Source organism: Schistocerca serialis, chromosome 5 (genome assembly GCF_023864345.2).
Source record: "Schistocerca serialis cubense isolate TAMUIC-IGC-003099 chromosome 5, iqSchSeri2.2, whole genome shotgun sequence".
NCBI classification, from domain to species: domain Eukaryota; kingdom Metazoa; phylum Arthropoda; class Insecta; order Orthoptera; family Acrididae; genus Schistocerca; species Schistocerca serialis.
The window spans coordinates 612,465,666-612,490,913 of NC_064642.1; the positions used below are offsets into that span (position 1 = coordinate 612,465,666).

At 40.3% G+C, this 25,248-nt stretch overlaps 1 protein-coding gene across 1 annotated transcript in view; it reads left to right on the plus strand.

Moving 5' to 3' along the window:
- The window catches only part of LOC126482358 (transcription factor 25), a 137,004-nt gene extending 123,615 nt beyond the window's left edge, over positions 1-13,389 (plus strand). The window contains 2 exon segments of the mRNA XM_050106438.1: positions 1,485-1,672; positions 12,937-13,389. Of these exon segments, the coding sequence (XP_049962395.1) occupies positions 1,485-1,672; positions 12,937-13,171 (423 nt within the window). The 3' untranslated portion in view covers positions 13,172-13,389.
- The last annotated feature ends 11,859 nt before the right edge of the window (positions 13,390-25,248 follow it).

The window sequence follows — 25,248 nt, forward strand, 5'->3', positions numbered from 1 at the left end:
CGCCTCGCACCCGTCTCCACCCCCGGTCCCGGTCGCCTCGCACCCGTCTCCACCCCCGGTCCCGGTCGCCTCGCACCCGTCTCCACCCCCGGTCCCGGTCGCCTCGCACCCGTCTCCACCCCCGGTCCCGGTCGCCTCGCACCCGTCTCCACCCCCGGTCCCGGTCGCCTCGCACCCGTCTCCACCCCCGGTCCCGGTCGCCTCGCACCCGTCTCCACACCCGGTCCCGGTCGCCTCGCACCCGCCTCCACACCCGGTCCCGGTCGCCTCGCACCCGCCTCCACCCCCGGTCCCGGTCGCCTCGCACCCGCCTCCACCCCCGGTCCCGGTCGCCTCGCACCCGCCTCCACCCCCGGTCCCGGTCGCCTCGCACCCGCCTCCACCCCCGGTCCCGGTCGCCTCGCACCCGCCTCCACCCCCGGTCCCGGTCGCCTCGCACCCGCCTCCACCCCCGGTCCCCCTCGCACCCGCCTCCACCCCCGGTCCCCCTCGCACCCGCCTCCACCCCCGGTCCCCCTCGCACCCGCCTCCACCCCCGGTCCCCCTCGCACCCGCCTCCACCCCCGGTCCCCCTCGCACCCGCCTCCACCCCCGGTCCCCCTCACATCTTTCTCCATCCCCACGTCAATCCCCCAGCACTCTTAGGCAGCCTTCTACAGTATCCTACACCAGGGCTTCCCAACCTGTGGTCCGCAGACCCCTTAGGGATCCGCCGGCTCTTTCTAGGGGGTCCGCGGCCACCTTTCACCTTTCCTTTCGTTTCCTTTCCTTTCCTCCTCCCATCCCCTTTCCTTTCCTCCTCCCATCCCCTTTCCTTTCCTCCTCCCATCCCCTTTCCTTTCACCTCCCCTACCCCCTCCCCTCAGCCTCCCCTTTCCCCCTCCCCTTTCCCCCTCCCCTTTCCCCCTCCCCTTCCCTCCCCTTTCCTTTCCCCCTCCCCTTTCCTTTCCCACTCCCCTTTCCTTTCCCACTCCCCTCGCCCTTCCCACTCCCCTCACCCTTCCCCCTCCCACCGGCCCCTTCTCCCTCCCCTCGCCCTTCCCTTCTCCCTTCCCCTCCCCTTCTCCCTCCCCCTCCATTTCTCCCTCCCCTTCCCCTCCCCTTTCCTTCTCTCTCCCCTCCCCCTTCCCTTCTCTCGCCCCTCCCCATTCCCCTCCCCCTTCTCTTCTCTCTCCCCTTCCCCTCCCCTCCCCTTCCCTTCTCACTCCCCTACCCCTCCCCTTCCCCCTGCCCTCCCCCCGCCCCAACCCCCTTCCACCCGCCCTCCCCCCCTTTGCCCTGCCCTTGTTTGTGATTATCATTGACAGTAAAATAAAATCTGTAATTTTATTATCATGTACCTCATAATTAAGTTTTGATAAAATAGATAAAGTAAATGTTGCAGCAGTAGAGATCGTATAACAACACTAAACTAGTAATGTTAGCATATATAAGACTACCTCAGTTGTTTTTAATGGTACAATGTGTTAATTTCTGTTTTGTAGGATGTTCAAGGTCCAGTCCTGAGCTTTGATCCATTTCCACCACTAGACTCCATTGATATCTACTCAAGGCCACAGCGTTTGAGATCTGCATATGAACGTTCAAACGCATTTTCAATGTTTTTTCGCTCTTTGATGCCAAACTTCAACTTAAACCAACCAGCTGCAGCAGCTGTTGTTGCAGAACGTGTGTGAGTGAACATTTGTCCAAATTTGCACCATTATATTTAGAAAACAGTAAGATAACAGAACATGATGCTGTTTTTTTCTGTTTGTAAAACACTGTATACATAGATTAATATAAATACCTTTTTTTTCACTTGGTACTTTCAAGAACAAGCTAGTTACTAGTATATGTTACAGTGCATTTATTAGGGTTGCCCAGAAAGAAATGCACTGAATTTTTTTTTTTTTTTTCAACAATTCTTTAATGAACATAATGAGAATTAAACACACCAAAGAATGGTGTTTTATCTACATGCCCTATTTTTCTACGTAATCTCCATCCCGTTCTATGGCCTTCCTCCAGTGCGAAATAAGGGCATGTATGCATTGTCCGTACCAATACTTGTCCTGGTGGTGGAGCCGGTGCTTCAATGTGTGAACTTCCTTTGCGGATTAGCAGATGGAGCACCAACTGCCAAGTTGTAATGCGTCTGTCCTCACAAATGACATCGTCAGTTTGCTGCAACATGTCAGGTCTGACAGCCGTGTATGGTCTCCCCGACCACTGCAAATCGAGGAGCTCAACCAAACCGCCTTCTGATGACCTCACCTTCAGTGCCCAGCAACTAACTGTACCTCTGTCGACAGCAGATGCTCCATAGACTTTGCACAAGTGTTTGTGAATATTCCCCACAGTTTGTTTCTCTGCAGTGAGAAATGCTATGACTGCATTTTGCCTGTAACATACATCATCTAGAAACGCCATTTTGAAACTGTCCTGCAGCTATGCTATCTGTCAGAAGTGACAGAAACTTGGTGCACTCGCTCAGAAGACTTCAAATAATATATATGTAACGTATTGCATTCATAGCTGATGGTTGGTGGGGGGAGGGGAGAATGTTGTGCATTACATTCTGGGTAACCCTAATACTATAACAATTAAAGAAATTTTAAAGAGTGTTGTCCAGAGAATTAGAAGTCACACTTGATCCAATAATTTACTTTCATGATGTGATTATCTGTTTTAAATTTTAATTTTAAACCATTTTCTCCAGCTTTGTTCTTTCTGTAGTCCATGTACAGAAAGAGTATAATCACCTAAGTGGTAGAGTGAAAATAAAATATATTTAGCCTCATCAAGCCTGTAAAAAGTCCCTGGGTGTATGTACAAAACTCACTCTATTCATGTCCAGAATTTTATCACAGTGAGAGATGGTGCTGTTATCACCACTCTGCATTGAGGTTCAGGTTAGAAAGTTCCATGTGCTGTTCGGATTTAGGTTTTTCATAATAGCCCTAAGTTAGGTTTTCCATGATTGCCTGAAACCTTGCCTTGCAAAATTTTGGATGGACCTGTAAACACCAGCATGATTGATTTTCTTTCCTCTTTTGCTGTGTACCAAATGCAATAGATTGGTTGCTAGACTTTTCTCAAAATATGGACTCGCAGCTTTTAACAGTAAGTTGCTCCAGATGGGCAATGAAGTTGGTGAGCATCTCTATAACATCATTAATCAAGAAATGCACAGCTCTCATTTCATCTTTTCCATCATGTCTATTAATCCTTTAGTGGTGAAGATATCGTACTAACCAATAATGTCCAAGCATCATTCAAATGGGGATTTTGTAAACTCCTGCCTTGCTTCATTAATTAAATTTTCTTGGGATTCTTCATTGAAATGGAATGAGCATGTGGCATTGCTGTCCGGGAGGCCCCATCTGGGGAAGTTCGGCCACCGAATGTGTGTCTTATTGCAGTCGATGCCACATTGGGCGACTTGCATGCCAGTGATGAGGATGAAATGACAATGAGAACAACAGAACACCCAGTGCACGAGCAGAGAAAATCTCCAACCCGGCCAGAATTGAACCTGGGCCTGCTGCTTGGGAGGCAAGCACATTACCATTCACCTAAGAAGGCATAACCTTCATTGAATCCGTCTGGAATCAGCACTATGTAAAACTAGTGTTATGTTGTCATTCCTCCTTGAATCATTGGATGCTTACTCATAGCTATCGGAGTTAAAAATACCAAGATTAGCAGATGCCATATGTATTTCTGCCTCAATTTCAGAAATCGTAGATACTTAAACACAAGAAATGGTAAATGGGAAAATCTAAAGGAGGGTCAAGCAGTAAATGCTCAGATACTGGATGTAAGTTTAGTGGACATACTCTTGTTCTGCATTTACAGCAGGTTTAGTATCACATTTTGTCTATTTCTGGGGAGGGAGGGGGTGGCTGTGCACAGCTTCGTATTCCCATTGGGTAATGCTACATTGGCTTCCCACGGCTTCTTACGTAAATGTTCCTGTGTGATATTACATATGTACTACCTTGAAATTTACATATGCAGCCCAAGTCAGTGTCCCGATGAACAGTCTTAGTATGGAATTTACATGATTGTGTACATATGAATGTGGGCATTGTACACTCGACATCAGTTCATGTTGCTAATATTTATTTTTTGGTGACTGAATTTTGATACTAACATTGCCAGTTCAAGACCCTCCACTAAAGTTATTGAAATACAAAACTTATTAATTACATTTAATTTAGATGTTATTTTTGCTTGCTATGCTAAGTTCCTCACACTCTTTCAGTCAGAGGATTGTAAGTAGCTTATATTAATTTGAATCTAGTAATGTCTCTGGTTTGATTTATATCTGAAATCTCTTGCTTTTGGAGTTTGTCATTTTCTCTCTGGGCGCTCTCAACGTAGTGGTGTTTGAAAAAAATATTAATTATTATGTTGGCCTTGTTAGCATAAATAGCATGTAACACTTCTTTCAACACACTATTTTCCTACTAGAATGCTTGCAGAATAACATGGTCGGTAGGAGCAGTCAGCAGGGCTCGCTTGGGGAGAGTAGTAGTGGAGGGGGTAATAGGCAGGTGCTGTAGGGGAAATGCCAAGCAATGGAGGGAAAGTGCCATTCTAAAATAAAGCCTATATTTGTATTTTTTGTAAATATTAAGTGAAGGCCCTTCATGCCCACACTTGCGTGGTGACCATTCAAAAAGATCTTCTGTCACCTCTGGTTTGGTTAAAATCTAAAATAATTTCCACTGAAAATGTGACAAAAGCAGCTATTTATTTTCGCCTGACTTGTTAACCATTCCTAACTCTCAGAGAAGCATGACAAGTGGTGAATTTTGTTATCTCTTGTTGCCCTGTTAAAATTTGCTTCTTTTGCCAAAACATAGTAGAGTTCACATGGAAGTCGCCACATTAACATGTTGTGCAGATGCAACTGCAAGAGAATTCTGAAAAAGTGGTGTATTGTGTTTATTAAGAAAGGAACTAAGGAAAAGTAATGTTGATACCATATGAAAAAACTGTATTCAGTACAAAAATAAATGTGTAATGTCTTCACTTATTTTGTTCCAAAACCCATGTCATTTCTCATTTCACAAGCTGTCAGTGGCCCTTAAAAATTACAGTATTTCATTGAAAAAGTAGAGTTAGTGGAATAACATGGTATCCAATGAAGTTTTGCTTAATAACCACACAACAAAATGCTCTCCTCTTGGTGTGCTATCATTTGCTAAAACTCGTTTTGATACCTCAAACTGTTTATGAAATATGAGGAATGTTGTGGATATTTCATTTTGGCTTTATCATTGGTGTGCACAGTCACAAATGAGTCTGCTACATGGAATCAATTTTCTTGACACTGGTAACAGAAAGAGACCTCCACCCAAGCTGAAGGAAACTGCCATATGTTAATTAAATTTCATATGCAGCAACATATTATGTAATATGTACCAAATGCAAATCATAGTGACCCCTGTTTTTCATTGCAAACTTTGTCGAATTTCACACAGTGTATTATTCAAACTAAACTTACATCCAGTATCTGAGCATTTACTGCTTGACCCTCCTTTAGATTTTCCCATTTACCATTTCTTGTGTTTAAGTATCTACGATTTCTGAAATTGAGGCAGAAATACATATGGCATCTGCTAATCTTGGTATTATGAACATTAACAAAATGAAGGCCACATCAGCATGAAGTTGACATATAAAGCTATAATTAATGCAAAAATGAAATTTTTTTTACCAGATAGTTTCTGTAAAATTGTTAGAGAAAGACTGCATGGCTTGCACCACAATTCTGTAATCACAGCACATTCCTGATCAGCCAAAAGTGGGCAATCTGTGTCGGCCTCCCTTCCGAACAAACAAATGAACTTGTCCAGCACTTTCGACGAAACTTGGTCACTGCGCACTGGCCACCGTATACTGCACAGATTCTGTCGTTAAATATCTCATCAAAATAATTGCTCATGACATCTTATACCAAAAGACCCTGACAGCTGTAGTGTAATGTATTGCCACTCTCATGTATTAATATTGCAATGTTAAAAAGAAATTTCATGCTATTGTTCATAACCAAGAGCAGTATCTCAGTTGACAGCCATCAGCTGCAGAAGACAGTCAGATATAGCTCTACGTCCTTTAGTTTTCTCCTCCACTGATGTGACAGATTCTCTCTCGATGAAATGTATTTCTTGATTCTAGTATTCTAGTTGACCTCGTAGTGTTTGTTTTTCAAGCAGCTGCATGCATAAATTTATAGTTGTATTGTAATTATTGTCTTTGTCATAGGTTTGTGCTGGGAAAAGTAATTGTTGGTGTGCAGATTTTATTATAATTTGTGTGATGATGTAGATTAACTGTTTTGGATTAGCTGTATGTTTTTGTTGCCATAGCACTAAACAGAGAAGTTTATTTATTTACTTTCTCATTGCTATTGTGTCAACGAGAGTGTAATTTTTCATTTCTTCTATTCTTGATGTACTATTCAACTTAGAGTCCCATTAAATTAGTCTCCATCATTTAGATGTAGTCTATTTGTTCATCATATCATGTTTTCCATTACCCATACTTTTAATATTTCGAAAATGTGTAATTCGCATATATGGTAGTTTTCACCATATTAATAGCAAATCAGTGTATAATCTTTAATTGCTTTATCTTTCATGACTGTATAAAACATTTCATTTCATTCATCAATCTTTCAAAGTTCCAATAAAACATGAAAAATCTGTCAAACCAAAATATTTAGACATTGTAGTTTATTCACATTCCACTAATAAAATATTAAGTTTCACACTTTACTGTAAAATAATTTAAATATTTCATAGATGTTTTGCTGCTGTCTGCCATAAGTTGTCAGATGGACAACCTTTTGGTGCCTGATATAACATGAAGACTGAATATTACTAGAGAGAAATTTGTACAGCTTTACATGTAATCTCTTTTCGTTATAAAGCACAATTACATTACTGATTATCGCAGGAAATGAAAACAAAACAGTGGTATCTTCTCGCGATCACTTGCCATCGGTTAAATGTGTGGCTCTGAATGGTGCAGCGATGGTCTGCCCCAGTGAAGAATATTTGGTCCTGATGATCCAAATCACACTCATTTTATATGAAACATAAAAAAAAAAAATTTTTTTTAAAATGATATCACAAATCATAATGGATAGAAACTCCTTAATTATGTTTTAAAAAGAAAAATTATTATATGTCACTCAGGTGGCAAAGAGAGCAGTGTGATCAAGAATTCTGTCACACTATAATATGGTGTGCAATTTTTAACTATTTGAAAGTAAAAACAACCAAATCAATATTGTGTCCACAGCAAATTTGAAAGCATCAATAAAAATGTCAATTCTAGGAACATAAATGTGAAATTGCACTTTATTTAATTTGTGCGATTTTCATATGACACAGAAAAAATGTATATTCGTGGATGGAAAGGCAACCATTCACCTATAGGCTATAGCTGACTTGTGTGTTGTGCATAGAAATGTGAATCTGTGTACTTTTACTAGAGGAAGATAAAGAGCTCAAAAGATATTGTAAATATGTTTTCTGTTGCGAGTTTTTATGTGCCACACATCAGTCACCTTAGTGGTTGCCTTTCCTTTCCTCTCCTTTATTTTATGTATCACATAGAAGTACATAAGCATCTGATTAAACCAAAATTAAAAAATAATCACGGATATTAACAGAGTACAGGGTTATTCATAAGTACTTTCAGAGTTTCAGGAGATGAGTGTGCAAAAACTAAGCAGCATACATAAAAATGACACATATCTGTGGATAAAGCATCTCTTAAAAGTTTCAGTTCATAATACACACTGCGATGTAGTTGCAGAATTCGTGGAAAGTGTCACAAATCATTGTGTACAGTGGAGCAGTTCGAACGTTTTGTGTTCTTGAATTCACTAAATGTGAAGCAACTGTGATGATTAAACTACAGTTTTGTACCAGATAACAGTTAAAAGCTTCAACAGACAAAATAGCATATTCCATGAGACTGGCTGCTTACTTGGCATGAAAGAAAAAACAGGCTCTCCGGGACAGTCAGCAAAGGATGTTTGGGAATCATTTGTCAGGAGCTCAAAGAAATTGATGAAACAAGCAGTCGTAGAATTGTTGATAAAGTGGCCAGCTGTCTGATGCGTTCTATCCATAGGTCTGTGTGTAATACCATACTAGCTGCAGTTGTTGTGTGTGCTGACTACTCAGTATAATGAGCTGTGTTCTGAATTTTGCAGTGACTTGTAGTGGCTACTGAGGGAAGACAGTTTTGCATGAAGTTGGTTTTCAGTGACAAAGCCACATTTAAAGTGCCTGGAAAAGTGTCTTCATAACGTGTGTTTGGGCACAGAACAACCCCATAAGATTGTGGAACACCTTCGTGATTCACCTGAAATGAATGTCTTTTGTGCCATGTCCTCTTCATATTTTGTAGACTATTTTTCTTTGTGGAGAAAACTGTGACTGGTCTTGTGTACCTCAGCATGTTGCAGCAATGCTTGTGCCACAATTATAGCAAGGAGGTGGAGACTTAATTGTGCAACAATACAGTGCCTCACCACACTTTGGTTAAAATCTAAAAAAATTTCCACTGAAAATGTGACAAAAGCAGCTATTTATTTTCGCCTGACTTGTTAACCATTTCTAACTCTCAGAGAAGCATCACAAGTGGTGACATTTATGATTACCTCAAGGACATACTCTCTTATTGTTTAAGTGGATGTGCTTCCCGTCATGGCTCTTTCTCCTTCAGTGGCCACCAACTCCACTGCATGAGATATCTCCTAATGGTGCCATATCAAAGATAACGTGTTCCTGTTTCTACCACCACTTAATTTGAAGGTGGTATAAGCAAGGATAATTAATGGGGTCACTGATATCGACCATGATCTCTTGGGATATTTACGGTAAGTATCCAACTACCATAATGATGATTGCACATCACAAATGGTGCCCATATATGGAACAACTGTAATTTGACTTTAAAACTTTGAGAGAAGCTCTATCCACTCATATATATCTATTTTCTATATGTCTTGCAGTTGTCACACAACTGTCTTCTGAAACTCTGAGATACTTACGAATAGCCCTGTATATTCTGAAGTACTGAACACTAATAGAATCACTTACGTGCTTCTCGTAGTCGTAGAGGGATCTCAATAGATAAAGTTTTGATAAGGAACCCATGTCTGGAAATGTACCCTTTGGATATAAAGTAAGTCTGAAGATTGGTTCATTTTCAAATCTTCACAGTATGCAAACAAAATGAGAACCAAGCACTGCCATCAGTTCCTGTTGTAATTATGACATGTAGTATAACATACCACTTTGGCAAAGTGATATGTTGCACAGTAGCATCAAATGATGGTCACTAAACATGCAAGTAATTCTCATTAGTTGGTTTAGTGAGTTTGGACTCGTATGTTGTGCGGAGGTTACATATTGCCCATGCATGTAATCAAGTGCAGATGGATGCAACATTTCTGCAAGACAGCATGATACTTGCATTTCAATCACACTTTGCAGCACCCTCTAGTTTGGCATTGGAGAAACACAATGTTCCATGCAATAGCACACACTGTGACAGTGTACTATGTCATGAAGGCAATGGAAGAGGAGTTAGTCTACTCTGGCGCAAAAGCAGTCTGTATTGCTTGATGTAATAGTCAAATTATTATTGAATACAGTTACTGGATCTTTCTACATTGTATGAGGTGGAATAATACATGCACATATTTGAAGAGTTGCTTCTGTTATTTAATAGTTTATTGGGGATCATCTTGTGAATGTGACAGGTCTTCTTTTCCATGCTTCCTTAGAGAAATTGGACAGGAATTCTGTAATACGCAACACCATTTTGTGGTCTGGTTCCATCCTAACAAGTTTCAGTACTTTTTGTGCTGTGCTGTTTTCAGTGTTTTTGTTTCTGTAAAATTGTTGTTACACTTTAATCTTCTAAAGAAACTTTTGGTACAGAATATTTACATTTGTAAAACGAGTGGTTATTGTCAAATATTTTGCACAAGTTTGCAACAATACAGAACTGAGACATGTATCAGTGAGTTGAGGCATTCCATCTCATTCATTTACAATTTGTCTAAAAGTTTTAGTTTTACAGTAAATTTAAAAATAAGTGGATGTATACATTTTTTTACATTTCTCACTTGCAGCTATTAGTTGTATATGCTGGTAACTTTAGATCTGCTATACAATTTGCAGCTTGTCATCTGCAAACAGCAAAATGTTCTTTATTCTCTGTTTATTATGCAGTTAGGAGTGAAAGTTACTTTATACAAGGTTATTTGGCATCACTATATATCAGGTTGTTTGGCGTATTACTTAAACATTTCTCTTACTTTGTGTGTGTCAAGGTAACACACTTATTTCTTGTGCTGCTGTTTGTACATGTGCATTTTCCAAGATTTGTTGACAAAGTGCAAAGTTTCTACTGCCATTATGTGTTGTTATGGTTGAGTGGTATTCATTTGTTGTGTGGCATGTTTGTTTGCGATGTGGCGCGCAGATTTGAAGTGTTTTTGAGGTTTGTGATGTTTGGTGGCCGCACGCGCGCCCGTGTGTGTGTGTGTGTGTGTGTGTGTGTGTGTGTGTGTGTGTGTGTGTGTGCGTGTGTGCGTGCAAGAGAGAGAGAGAGAGAGAGAGAGAGAGAGAGAGAGGGGGGGGGGGGGGGTGAGTTATGGATAGGCAGGTAAAGTGGTAAGTGGTGTGAAGTATGGGGAGAGGGAATTTAATTTTAGATGGTGATTATGTGCTGTTTTGGGGCGGTGTTATTGGTTTAGTACTTTCTTTCTGGGGCTATTGATTTTTGGAGATGAGTTTTCTTCTATTGTTAATTTTTTATATAAGCTGTTACTAGTTGTAAGAATTTTTAAATCAGTTTCTGTTTTCACTGTGCCTTTGACTGATCTGCAAATGTTGAATGTGAGCTATTACTATTCAGTGCTCTGAGATATCCTGTATAGCTGCTTCTAAAATTTCTGGTTTGTCCCACACAAAGAGATTGATAGCAGTTGCAAGGTAGTTGATATATACCAGGCTAGCTGTATTTGTCAGTGTTGGTGGTATTTCTTCCAAGTCTGTTCTGTATTGTATTGTTGATTCTGTATGCTATGTTCAGTCCTCGTCTCTCTAATATATTACCCACCCTGTGTGTAATTTTGTTATGCAATTTGTTGTGAGTTGTGTTTATCAATGTGTGTGATTCTTTTTATGACTGTGTTGCCTGTTTTTGCATTTTGTTGATTATTTTATCTGCTATCTATGAACCATACCTATTCACCTGTGCAGGTTGTTTTATTTTGTTCAGTTCTTCTGTGAAATCATGTCTGTTCATAGGTGTTTTGTTTAGCCTTTGTAGTAAATATCTGAAACCATCTGCTTTATGAGTTATAGGCTGATTGGACAGGTTATGAATGATGGCACTGGTGATTGTAGGTATGCTATAAATTGTGAACTCATGTATGGTGTAATCTAAGAAACTGAGTTTTTCACCTGTTTGTGTTTCAGTGATGAACTGCATTTGTGGGTGGAAAGTGTTTGTCCTTATGAATTTTTTAAATAAGAGAATTGATTCATCTGTTACAAAAATTATATCAACTACATATCTGTACCAATGTTTTGTTTTGTACTGCTTTGGTTTAAAACACTACAGCACATTGAAGTTTGTCATTGTATATGGTTTGGTGAAATGATTGGGGGTGTATGGATATACCCATGAAAGAAACAATCTACACCAATATTAAGGATGAAGATACGTAGTTCCACTATCACAATGAAAATCGATTATTATTTGGGGGTTATATTTGTTCTGTGCGAGATGTATTTACATGCGTGCATGTAGGCGTGCGGACACACTTGTATGTGTGCATACTTTTGTTATTTCATCCCAGATTTTCCATTGTTTATTTACAATACTTCATGTATGATACCAGGTTATCAGGTGTTGGTCTGTGTGTATAATTCTTATCACTGCTTCATCAGCAGAAGGAGATTCCAACTTTACATCATTGTTTAGCAGATACTGAGAGACAATCCTTAAGACCATCTTTATTGACGATACTAATAGAATGCTTGTCATCTTTCTGGATGCATAACAACTCGACTTAGCAATTTTTTTTTCAGTATGTGCCTTTATTTGTGATTCCTGCTTTTTTAATTCAAAATTCAATCCAAAGTTTGGATTGCATTTTTGTCTGATCCTATAGATTTCTGCTTTGGAACCATCACCACATCCTTTAAAATAGCAAAACACCATTCGTTGATGTTGTTATTCATGTGTCAACTTAGTTTGGAGGGACTGTGTACCCCACAGGCAAAAGGTATGAAACAGTTTGCAGATGCTACTACATACAGAGCTCAATCTCAGATCTGAATCAACTTACATTGACATTTCACGTCATCATACTAACCTGTGACATGACAATATTATGAAAAGAATAGATTTCTGCTCACCACATAGAAGCAGCATCGATTTTTCTCTGCAACTCGGTACCTCCTCTTTGTGGTGAATAGCTCACTATTCTGTTCACAATATTGTTGTTATTCCATCGTGAACTTTCTTTTGTTTGATTTAATCTGTGAGATGGATAGATGTACATATAGAACTCAGCCAGGCATTTGCATCCATTGCTATTCTCCTCACAATATTCTGGCCCCTTTTTTTTTTTTTCACTCTATCCATCATTCCATGCTGTTATGATCTTGACCTCCTTGGGTCAGAGTGAAAGGAACCTTTAAAAAAAAAAGGCACATTTTCTGAAGTTGAAAGTTCAAGAAGCTAATACTAACAAACACAGTACACCCAAGCATTTCTAAATAGACATTAAATATAAATATTATTTTCATTCTATACCAATGAAAAGTTTTGTTGGCATTGTATACACTATGTATACTACAGTTTTAAAAACAGTCTTGTTTGATTTTCATACTTTTCCAGGGAAAATGAAGCAGCTGAAGCAGATGCCGATGCAGGGGCAGGAGGAGCAGCTGCAGCTGGGGTAGAACTTCGCATCAGTGTAACAACATTGTTAGATGCAATGCGAGACTTGCTGTCAAATATTTACACATCTGATGTGGTGCATGGTGACCACTATTTGGACAACAATGAAGATGATGATGATGATGATGGGGAAGATGAGGATGACTATGATGATGATACTGACAATGATTGAGGTTAATTAATATGTAGTTACTGTTCTGTCAAATACCTTAAAACCTGATGCACATAAAATGTCAAGACATCAGAAAAACAAAATTTTTATTATTGTCTGTGCCACTTCATTTATGATCAAAGGAAACTAAGCCCAAGATAACATGTGTTGTGTGTGATATAATATGATCAAAGTGTGGAGTTCCACTTAATTTGTAAATACAGTCTTGTTATTGTTGACTGTGTTGTTGTTCTTGTTTTTTATAATATAAAATTCTTAATCTGTTAGTATTTTGCAGTGAAATTTTATGCTGGGAGGGGGACTATCTACAAAAAGTGGTACATGAAGAAGAATATGTGAATTTGTTTCTTGGAAACCTGTAGACTAGACACCAGTGCTAATCTCATTGTGTGTAACAGCAACTTTTCTGGATTTTCTACATAACTAAACATACACGCAGGTATCATCTCTATTTTGCACCTACGAAAAGCCAGCTTATAATGTAATATTCTGTAGGAGGTAAACTTTTTGTTTATTAGGAGAGAAATTTTTTTATTAAAAAGAGGCATCTGTTTATCAGAAAGTGGTAACTGTAAGGTGGGCGATCCATTGGTGGGGGGGGATGCAAACTTTAGTGAGTTGCTTCTGAATAAGGAAAAGACATTGGAAAATTCAGTGGGCTTTCATTTTTGTTGGCCAGCCTATAATTTATTTGTGAACAATAGTGTTTATTTGCCCTTCTGTGCTTCTCTTGTTTATTGCACAGTGTGTGAAAATTCCAGAATTGTCAACGTGTCAAATATCAGTGTTATGGCCAAAGGAAGAATGTTTTTACTGCTTATAAAGAGCTAATTTTGGAAATGTATTACTTTGGGATGCAATAACTAGATATTTAGTGATTTTCCTGTCTCTTCTTATGATATTTTTATTCCTTTTCATTTTATGTTTGTGTATTATCCAGCCCCCCTCCCCAATGAACCATAGACCTTGCTGTTGGTGGGGAGGCTTGCGTGCCTCAGCGATACAGATAGCCGTACCGTAGGTGCAACCACAACGGAGGGGTATCTTTTGAGAGGCCAGACAAACGTATGGTTCCTGAAGAGGGGCAGCAGCCTTTTCAGTAGTTGCAGGGGCAACAGTCTGGATGGTTGACTGATCTGGCCTTGTAACACTAACCAAAACGGCCTTGCTGTGCTGGTACTGCGAACGGCTGAAAGCAAGGGGAAACTATGGCCGTAATTTTTCCCGAGGGCATGCAGCTTTACTGTATAGATAAATGATGATGGCGTCCTCTTGGGTAAAATATTCCGGAGGTAAAATAGTCCCCCATTCGGATCTCTGGGCGGTGACTACTCAGGAGGACGTCGTTATCAGGAGAAAGAAAACTGGCGTTCTACGGATCGGGTGTGGAATGTCAGATCCCTTAATCGGGCAGGTAGGTTAGAAAATTTAAAAAGGGAAAGGGATAGGTTAAAATTAGATATAGTGGGAATTAGTGAAGTTCGGTGGCAGGAGGAACAAGACTTCTGGTCAGGTGACTACAGGGTTATAAATACAAAATCAAATAGGGGTAATGCAGGAGTAGGTTTAATAACGAATAAAACAATAGGAATGCGGGTAAGCTGCTACAAACAGCACAGCGAACGCATTGTTGTGGCCAAGATAGACACGAAGCCCACACCTACGACAATAGTACAAGTCTATATGCCAATTAGCTCTGCAGATGACGAAGAAATTGAAGAAATGTATGATGAAATAAAATAAATTATTCAGATAGTGAAGGGAGATGAAAATTTAATAGTCATGGGTGACTGGAATTCGGTAGTAGGAAAAGGGAGAGAAGGAAACATAGTAGGTGAATATGGATTGGGGCTAAGAAATGAAAGAGGAAGCCGTCTGGTAGAATTTTGCACAGAGCATAACCTAATCATAGCTAACACTTGGTTCAAGAATCATAAAAGAAGGTATTATATGTGGAAGAACCCTGGAGATACTAGAAGGTTTCAGATAGATTATATAATGGTAAGACAGAGATTTAGGAACCAGGTTTTAAATTGTAAGACATTTCCAGGGGCAGATGTGGACTCTGACCACAATCTATTGGTTATGAACTGTAGATTAAAACTGAAGAAACTGCAAAAAGGTGGGAATTTAAGGAGATGGGACGTGGATAAACTGACTAAACCAGAGGTTGTACAGAGTTTCAGGGAGAGCATAAGGGAACAATTGACAAGAATGGGGGAAAGAAATACAGTAGAAGAAGAATGGTAAATTTGAGGGATGAAGTAGTGAAGGCAGCAGAGGATCAAGTAGGTAAAAAGACGAGGGCTAATAGTAATCCTTGAGTGACAGAAGAAATATTGAATTTAATTGACGAAAGGAGAAAATATAAAAATGCAGTAAATGAAGCAGGCAAAAAGGAATACAAACGTCTCAAAAATGAGATCGACAGGAAGCGCAAAATGGCTAAGCAGGCATGGCTAGAGGACAAATGTAAGGATGTAGAGGCTTATCTCTCTAGAGGTAAGATAGATACTGCCTACAGGAAAATTAGAGAGACCTTTGGAGAAAGGAGAACCACTTGCATGAATATCAAGAGCTCAGATGGAAACCCAGTTCTAAGCAAGGAAGGGAAAGAAGAAAGGTGGAAGGAGTATATAGAGGGTCTATACAAGGGCGATGTACTTGAGGACAGTATTATGGAAATGGAAGAGGATGTAGATGAAGATGAAATAGGAGATATGATACTGCGTGAAGAGTTTGACAGAGCACTGAGAGACCTGAGTCGAAACAAGGCCCCGGGAGTAGACAACATTCCATTAGAACTACTGACAGCCTTGGGATAGCCAGTCCTGGCGAAACTCTACCATCTGGTGAGCAAAATGTATGAGACAGGCGAAATACCCTCAGACTTCAAGAAGAATATAATAATTCCAATCCCAAAGAAAGCAGGTGTTGACAGATGTGAAAATTACTGAACTATCAGTTTAATAAGTCACGGCTGCAAAATACTAACGCGAATTCTTTACAGACGAATGGAGAAACTAGTAGAAGCCGACCTTGGGGAAGATCAGTTTGGATTCCGTAGAAATATGGGAACACGTGAGGCAATACTGACCCTAAGACTTACTTTAGAATCTAGATTAAGAAAAGGCAAACCTACGTTTCTAGCATTTGTAGACTTAGAGAAAGCTTTTGACAATGTTGACTGGAATACTCTCTTTCAAATTCTGAAGGTGGCAGGAGTAAAATACAGTGAGCGAAAGGCTATTTACAATTTGTACAGAAAGCAGATCGCAGTTATAGGAGTCGAGGGACATGAAAGGGTAGCAGTGGTTGGGAAGGGAGTGAGACAGGGTTGTAGCCTCTCCCTGATGTTCAATCTGTATATTGAGCAAGCAGTAAAGGAAACAAAGGAAAAATTCGAAGTAGTTATTACAATCCATGGAGAAGAAATAAAAACTTTTAGGTTCGCCGATGACATTGTAATTCTGTCAGAGATGGCAAAGGACTTAGAGGAGCAGTTGAACGGAATGGACAGTGTCCTAGAAGGAGGATATAGGATGAACATCAACAAAAGCAAAACGAGGATAATGGACTGTAGTCGAGTTAACTCAGGTGATGCTGAGGGAATCAGATTAGGAAATGAGACACTTAAAGTAGTAAAGGAGTTTTGCTATTTGAGGGAGCAAAATAACTGATGATGGTGGAAGTAGAGAGGATATAAAATGTAGACTGGCAATGGCAAGGAAAGCGTTTCTCAAGAAGAGAAATTTGTTAACATCGAGCATAGATTTAAGCGTCAGGAAGTCGTTTCTGAAAGTATTTGTATGGAGTGTAGCCATGTATGGAAGTGAAGCATGGACGATAAATAGTTTGGACATGAAGAGAATAGAAGCTTTTGAAATGTGGTGCTACAGAAGAATGCTTAAGATTAGATGGGTAGATCACGTAACTAATGAAGAGGTATTGAATAGAATAGGGGAGAAGAGGAGTTTGTGGCACAACTTGACAAGAAGAAGGGACCGGTTGGTAGGGCATGTTCTCTGAGGCATCAAGGGATCACAAATTTAGCATTGGAGGGCAGTGTGGAGGGTAAAAATCGTAGAGGGAGACCAGGAGATGAATACACTAAGCGGATTCAGAAGCATGTAGGCTGCAGTACGTATTGGGAGATGAAGAAGCTTGCACAGGATAGAGTAGCATGGAGAGCTGCGTCAAACCAGTCTCAGGACTGAAGACCACCACAACAACAACAACATTATCCAGCTTTCACTCTTAGCTAAAGGACAACAAAAATAAAACCGATCTGGAAATAGCACACCAAACACTAGCCGCAACATTACGCATTGGCTATCTAATGTACTAATGAGGATTTTCTGATGTGTAATGGTGCCTGCAAGTTCTCATACACAAGACAGACTGAAGAAAGCCTCATCTAAACAAAATAGAAAACTTGAGGTTCCATATGTCCCAGCCCCACTTCATTTAGAAACTCACTCACACAACAGAATACTTGTAAGTATACAAAGACAGGTCAGGTGTGATAATTTTCTAACGTGATGACTGTTTATTCTGCACCAGCACAGCTAACCTGTGATATAATTTTGTCACTTATTTTTCTTGGCTATGTCCTCTTAGCTCTTCAGATTGCATTCTGATGAAATTCCAAAAATAGTTTTCAAGCCAGTTTTGTTTTGGAAATCGAGCACATTTTAGATTATTCATATTAGATTTTGAACAAACATTCTTATTGGAACCTAATTTCCATTAATCTTTAAATCACAAAGAAACTGAACTTGTTTTATCCCAATATGTACTCAGTGTTTCATCATCCATCTACAGACAGATGATGTTAAACTGTAACCAGGTAAGGAAATAACTTTGTGTCATTGCTTATTTATTTATTCCTTCTTAAGATATTGGCATGGAAAAAGAATCAATTTGGAATCTGTGGACACTAAATGTATTGTGAATGATTATCTGAGAGGATTTCAGTGGGTACCGATCCCATAGTCAGTTTGAACTGACAAATGGAAACATACATTTAAGTTCCTTGGTAGCTAGTATATCTACAAATAAGAATTTTTGTTTGAGGCTTCAGAGATTCCTTGTCAAATACCATTGATTGTCATTTACTCGCTTCTTTCTCCACTAGAGGTGGCGTTAAGATGTATCCAAAGGTAAGCATGCCAGAGAAACAAAGGAATGTAGACCCATTATCAGGTGATGTCTGTGGACGTTTAGGTGACAATATTAATTCATGAATTCACCAACAATTGCTATGCTTCTGCCAGGGCAACTACAACAGTGCTTCTGGTCAGATTCTCATCAGTATGTTGAGGGGGCATTGGGTTGTGTGGGGAGAGCAGGTTTTCTGTTTCAAATATTTTGTTACCTATTATCTCCTCCAACCCAGTCTCTTACACCCACACTAAGCCACTTAGTTAGCTGACGGGTGTTTGGTGTCATCTTATTGGCACTATCATAGTTTTCTGTGATACATGTGTAAAATAAGTTCATGTGTTACTGTTCTCTTTGTATCATGAGACAACTTTAAAATAAGGGATTTGATCATGTATTGTCATGCACCTGTAGTGTGACCATTATTCAATGAGCACCAAAAGCTAATCACTAGATGGATCACCCTACATACATTTTGTGTTGCAAACCTCATTGAAATTTGGCAACATTGAGTGTTCAGTGCATTTTTATCAGTATTACATACACCAGGTTATTTTGATCTTCCCAATTTTTTTGGTTATGAAATTACCCATTTGTTTTTTAATCACTTCCTGAAAGCATCTCCCTGAGGAAAATGGGTAAAGATAGTAGGAAGAACCTCAAATTTTACAGTCAACCTCTGTAATCCAACTTATTTGGCACATGTAGCTACTTTGGGCCAGTGTTTTTGTAACTTGCTAGGTAAGTACATTAATTTAACATTTCTCGGAATCAAGATGTCAGTGTAATGTGATAAGAATAACTGGAGATTTTTCCCAACAGTAATGCTGTGTTCTCTGACAGAGCTTGACCCTTTTCACTGGCGCCCTGTTTTTATCATGTGACAGGTGATCGTGGGGAATTTTTCATAGTTTCAAAATTAATGTAACTGCATGCTTTCCAGAAGAATTCATCTTCCCAGAGCACTCTTTTATTTCCTTTTTAAAGTGCAAGCACTAATGCATTTTATCATAAACATATCAATTTTTGCTTCCATATAATTGTGATATGTTTATGTATATATGTTTTAAGCAAGTTAATTGTATATCACTCATAACTGCCACATCACCTATGAGTAAAATCCACACATTTGTATTCAACCATTGATTAAGATATTAAATATAGATTTTAAGATGGTGGAACGTACATATCAAACATCAGTTGGTGGGAACAAAGTACTGAACTGTTTGATCGTGTACTAGACTTTGTTGTATTCACCAACTGCAAACTTCCGTGAAAGAAATACTTAGAGACAGCTGAATCTGCGGTGTTTGATATGCCACATGTGCCTCCCCTGGTCGAGCTAAATGGTGAGCACTGCAGATAGCTCAGCAATCTGTTTGGTGGGTACAGGCCTGGCAAACCAAGGTTTTGTGAGCTGAGCACTGGTAAGTGCCTCCAGTTTTCTGTAACAATGAACTCTGAGGAAGCTTCAGCAACCACCCCACAGTGCGACGGTGAAACATTATGTTTTACAGTGAGCGGGGATCTTGGGTTAATCGCTGTGATCACAAGGGTGGTAAAAACCTCACAAGAAAACACTCAATCTGAAGGTGTACTGTTCACTGATGATATGCATGGCTGTTGAGGCGGAACCGTCATTAACGAGCAGCCTCTGGTGTACCTGCCGTACCTTGATTATATAAGGCTTAACCAGGCAAGCAGAACTCTGGGTGAACTGGTATGTCCATAGATGCTCGTGGAAACATCATCCTGAATCCAGTCAATACTGACACTCACTCATTGAAGCGAATGGAGAGGCTAGTCATCCTGATACTTGGAATGTCTGTAGTAGCAGGGCCCAAGGACTCATGAATCAGAACTTGTATATAGTGATGATGAGGTAAGAGGGTATGTTTGAAAAACTGTCTCCTTCCTATATTCATGAGGAATTAGAACGGCTTTCTGGTACTTTCAAGTCTATTACATTGTTGTGAAATGGTTAATTGATAATTGAAACTAACTGATCAAAGCAGGTGGAACTTCTTAGAAAATCAAAAATGACTGTGAAAGAGTTCATGAGTTGCACAACTCCCCCAATTCAAACAAGCATGTGATCATGTGCCATGATATTATGGACATAGACATTTCAGAATTGAAATAAGTATGGGTGTCACAGGGGATAGTCGTTGTGGAACAATGGAGAGATTGAGAAGACTGCTACCTCCATTGCGACCTTCAAATCTCCTGCGCGTCATGGCAAGCTTCCTATTTCTGAAGGTTAGGCCTTATATATACGTAACCCCATGAGCTGTTTCAAATGCTAGCAATTTGATCACACAGTGCTGAGTTTCAGAGGTTAAGTGACTTGCAGGAAATCTGGAAAGTCAGCTCGTGATGCGTTATGCATCAACCGCTCTGGGAGCCACCCAGCACAGAGCTGAGGTTACCCAATTGTCACTGATGAACGAAAAATTATGGAAATAAAGGTGACAAAGTGGATCCCTTATGTGGATGCCAAAAAAGGGTGTAAGGTGAAGAAACCCTGTACCTTTGCCGTTTCTTTTGCTTCCCCAGCGAAGAACCTTGTTCTCATTGTAGACGCTCCAACACAGATGCCATTTAGTGAAGTTGTATTCAACACCAGCACCTGTACCTATACTTGCACTTGCACTTGCACATGCCAAAGCAATGAGAGTAAAGACATAGTGATACAAGCAGCTGCAACACGAGAGAAGGGCAACACATTCACATTGGGCATAGAGCCCCAAAAGTAGAATGCCTCTAAACTTCCCCTTTCCCCACCAACCTTGAAGTGAAAGAGGGTAAGGAAAAGGTCAGAATTTTTGGGTCCCAAGCAGCTCCAGGCACCAACAGACATAATTTTGGTACAGTTGACAGACAAGGGGACATGATCACCGAATTAGATGCCTCATCGTCAGACAATGACAGCCTCTTTAATCCCCCCTAGATCTACAAATGCCTCACCAACCTGACTAAAAGATTGTAGTAGCTTAAAACCATGCCACTGAAGTGGGTCCCGTACCCTAGTGGAATATAAATGGATGCAGGACACATCTCCCGTGTGGAGTTCCTTCCCAAGTGGCGGTTAGGGGAAAGTTACTAAGGAAGAAAACCCTAAATGAAAATTATCCATTCTCCAGTGGAGATTGGACATAGGGTTGACCCCCCACACTGTAAAAAATACATGTTAAGAAACTTCAGCAAAGAAAAGCCGGGTTGATAAAGGATAACGGATATGGCATGGACCAGGTTATGGAGGATGGGCAACCAGTCGATGGGGACAAAAATTATGAGAAAAGAAAGAAAAACAATATTAAGTGTAAATTGAATATATTCATCGGTACTAACGCCCAGGAGCCCTGAAAGTCATTTTAGACAAAATACTGAACCTGAAGCAGCACATCACAGCATTACAAGAAGTAAGATGTAGACTGGGAGTGGAATACTAAAAAAGAAAGACGCAAATGTATTTTATAGCTGTATCGAAAGGAACCATGAGTTTGGGACAGGATTTGTGGTGCATCACCAACTAAAGCACTTAGTAATAGGATTCAACCCTGTGAACCCAAAACTATTGACACTTCAGTTACTCTATAATTAATGCCCATGCACCAACTGAAGAATCAGAGGATGAGGAAAAAGAAGCTTACTACGAATCTCTGGAAAGAGCATATGATGAATGTTCAGGGCATGATATAAAAATACTTGACAGAGACCTAAATGCCCAGATGGGACGAGAACAGATCTGTAGACCAAATGTTAGTACCTATAGTTAACATGCCGTATGTAATGACAATAGGGCAAGGTTGATAGTATTTGCAACATCTCTGTTGTGGTAAGCTCCACATTGCTCCCCCACAAGGAAATACATAAGGGAACATGGATAGCACCTTACAGAAATACAATAAATCAGATTGACCATGTAATAATTGATGCAAGGCACAAGTCAGACTTTTTGGGTGTAAGGAGTTTAATAGGTCCAAATATACACAAGGAACACTTCGTAGTTTGGGCGTGGGTTAGAGCAAGAATATCTAATGTGGTGAAAGGAACGCAGCCCGGGACACAGAAATACAACAGTACAGCTTTAGCATCAGAGGAAGCAGGGGAACAATACCAGTAGAGAATAATTCAGGCCCTTGAAGATGCTGGAGAATGTAACAACATTGAAGATAATGGGAAAAGGTAAAAAAGACATTGCAGATAGCAGCAACAAGCAAGATAATTGCGAACAGCATGAGGCAAACAAGAACCTCATGGTTCCATACCAAATGTGAAGCAGTAACAAATAAAGAAAAGAAAGAAGCACACAGAAAGACATTACAACCACATTGTACCAGGAGGATAATGAAAGAATTCAAAGAAAAGCGGAGAACTGAAAAAGAGGACCCATCAAAGGATAAAAAGGGAGTGGATGAAGGGAAATATTGAAGAAATGGAGCTTCCCAGAAGTGCAAATGAGGCAAGGAAATTTTATAGAGAGGGGAATAAGGCACGGAAACCTTTCAGGGACAGAAATAGGTGAGAACTGCAATAAGGAAATTAAAGAACAATAAAGTGATAGGAATGGATGGCATTCAAGCAAGGAGGCTCTAATTGGAAAGGAACATCCTGAACTGTTTAATCTAATGTGGGGAGAAGAGGAAATGCCTCATACATGGAAAGAGGGAATTAGATGCCCTTTATATAAGAAAAGAGACCAGACGAAATGTGATAACAATAGAGGAATTACCCTGCTTAGTCTGGGATGTAAAATCCTCTAGCTTACTGTACGGCTGACTCCATCCAATAATACAGAGGGAAATGGAGCCATAGTAATATGGATTTATCTCCAGTGAGCCCACTATCGATTGGATATTTACCCTAAGACAAATTCTGGAAAAAGAAATATGGGGTCAAAGTATATCATCTATTTATTGATTTTAAAGCAGCTTAGTGTATAGGAAGAGAACAACTATATCAAACTCTAGGTGAATTGGTTATTCCAAAAAAGCTGATAAAGATAGTAAGAATGACAATGAGAGACATGCAAGGTTGCATAAAAACTTGAGGATTGTTGTCCAATACTGTGGAAATTAAAAATGGAGTATGGCAAGTTGACGTGCTGGAATGCCTTCTATTCAACACCGCCTTGGAGATGATGATGAGAGAACCAAGTAACTCGAATAGGGGAATGATTTTTCATAAATCTGTGCAGGTACTGGCCTCTTCGGATGACATCAATGTAGTAGCAAGAACTCTGGTGGCAATGGAAAAGTCATTCACTGCACTTGAACAGGCCAGCAGTAATATAGGATAAATATGAACAAGCAGAAAACACAATACCTAGCTGCTGGGGAGGCACCCAGGAAAAACATGCCAGCCAACCTAGCAATGGGTAACTACACCTTTGAAAGAGTTGATCATTTCAAATAACTGGGTTCAACTGTAACCCATCTAAATGATACCTTCTATGAAATAAAGCAGTAATTAATTGTAGCCCATAAAGCTTACATTTGCCTTAACAAAGCTTTTATCATCAATACTCCTGACTAGAACCACGAAACTAACCATCTGTGTAAAACACTCATCAGACCAGTGCTTACATACACTATGTGATCAAAAGTATCCGGACACCCCCAAAAACATAAGTTTTTCATAGTAGGTGCATTGTACTGCCACCTACTGCCAGGTACTCCATATCAGCAAGCTCAGTAGTCACTAGAAATCGTGAGAGAGCAGAATGGGGCACTCCGCACAACTCACAGACTTTGAAAATGGTCAAGTGATTGGGTGTCACTTGTGTCATACGTATGTATGCAAGATTTCCACACTCCTAAACATCCCTAGGTCAACTGTTTCCGGTGTGATAGTGAAGTGGTAACGTGAAGGGACATGTACAGCATAAAAGCATACAGGCCAACCTTGTCTGATGACTGACAGAGACTGCCGACAGTTGAAGAGGATCGTAATGTGTAATAGGCAGACATCTATACAGACCATCACACAGGAATTCCAAACTGCATCAGGATTCACTGCAAGTACTGTTAGGTGGGAAGTGAGAAAACTTGGATTTCATGATCGAGCAGCTGCTCATAAGCCACACATCACGCCGGTAAATGCCAAATGACGCCTCGCTTGGTGTAAGGAGCGTAAACAATGGACGATTGAACAGTGGAAAAACATTGTGTGGAGTGACAAATCATGGTACACAATGTGGCGATCCAATGGCAGGATGTGGGTATGGCGAATGCCCCATGAACACCATCTGTCAGTGTGTGTGCAGTGGCAACAGTAAAATGGGAGACAGTGGTGTTATGGTGTGGTTGTGTTTTTCATGGAGGGAGCTTGCACTCCTTGTTTTTTTGTGTGGCACTATCACAGCACAGTACTACATTGATGTTTTAAGCACCTTTTTGCTCCCCACTGTTGAAGAACAATTCGGGGATGGCAACTGCATCTTTCAACACGATCGACCCCATGTTCATAATGCGTGGCCTGTGGCAGAATGCTTACATGACAATAACATCCCTGTAATGGACTGGCCTGCACAGAGTCCTGACTTGAATCCTATAGGACACCTTTGGGATGTTTTGAAACACTGACTTCGTGCCAGGCCTCACTGACCGACATTGATACCTCTCCTCAGTGCCGCACTCCGTGAAGTCTGGGCTGCCTTTCCCCCAAGAATCCTTCCAGCACCTGATTGAACATATGCCTGTGAGAGTGGAAGCCTTCATCAAGGCTAAGAGTGGGCCGACACAATACTGAATTCCAGCATTACCGATGGAAGGCACCACAAACTTGTAAGTCTTTTCAGCCAGGTGTCCGGATACTTTTGATCATATAGTGTACACCTCTGAAACCTGGGCTCTGCAACAAGGGATGCATTCAAGAGAAGGATACTCAATAGAATCATCGCCCCAATTTGT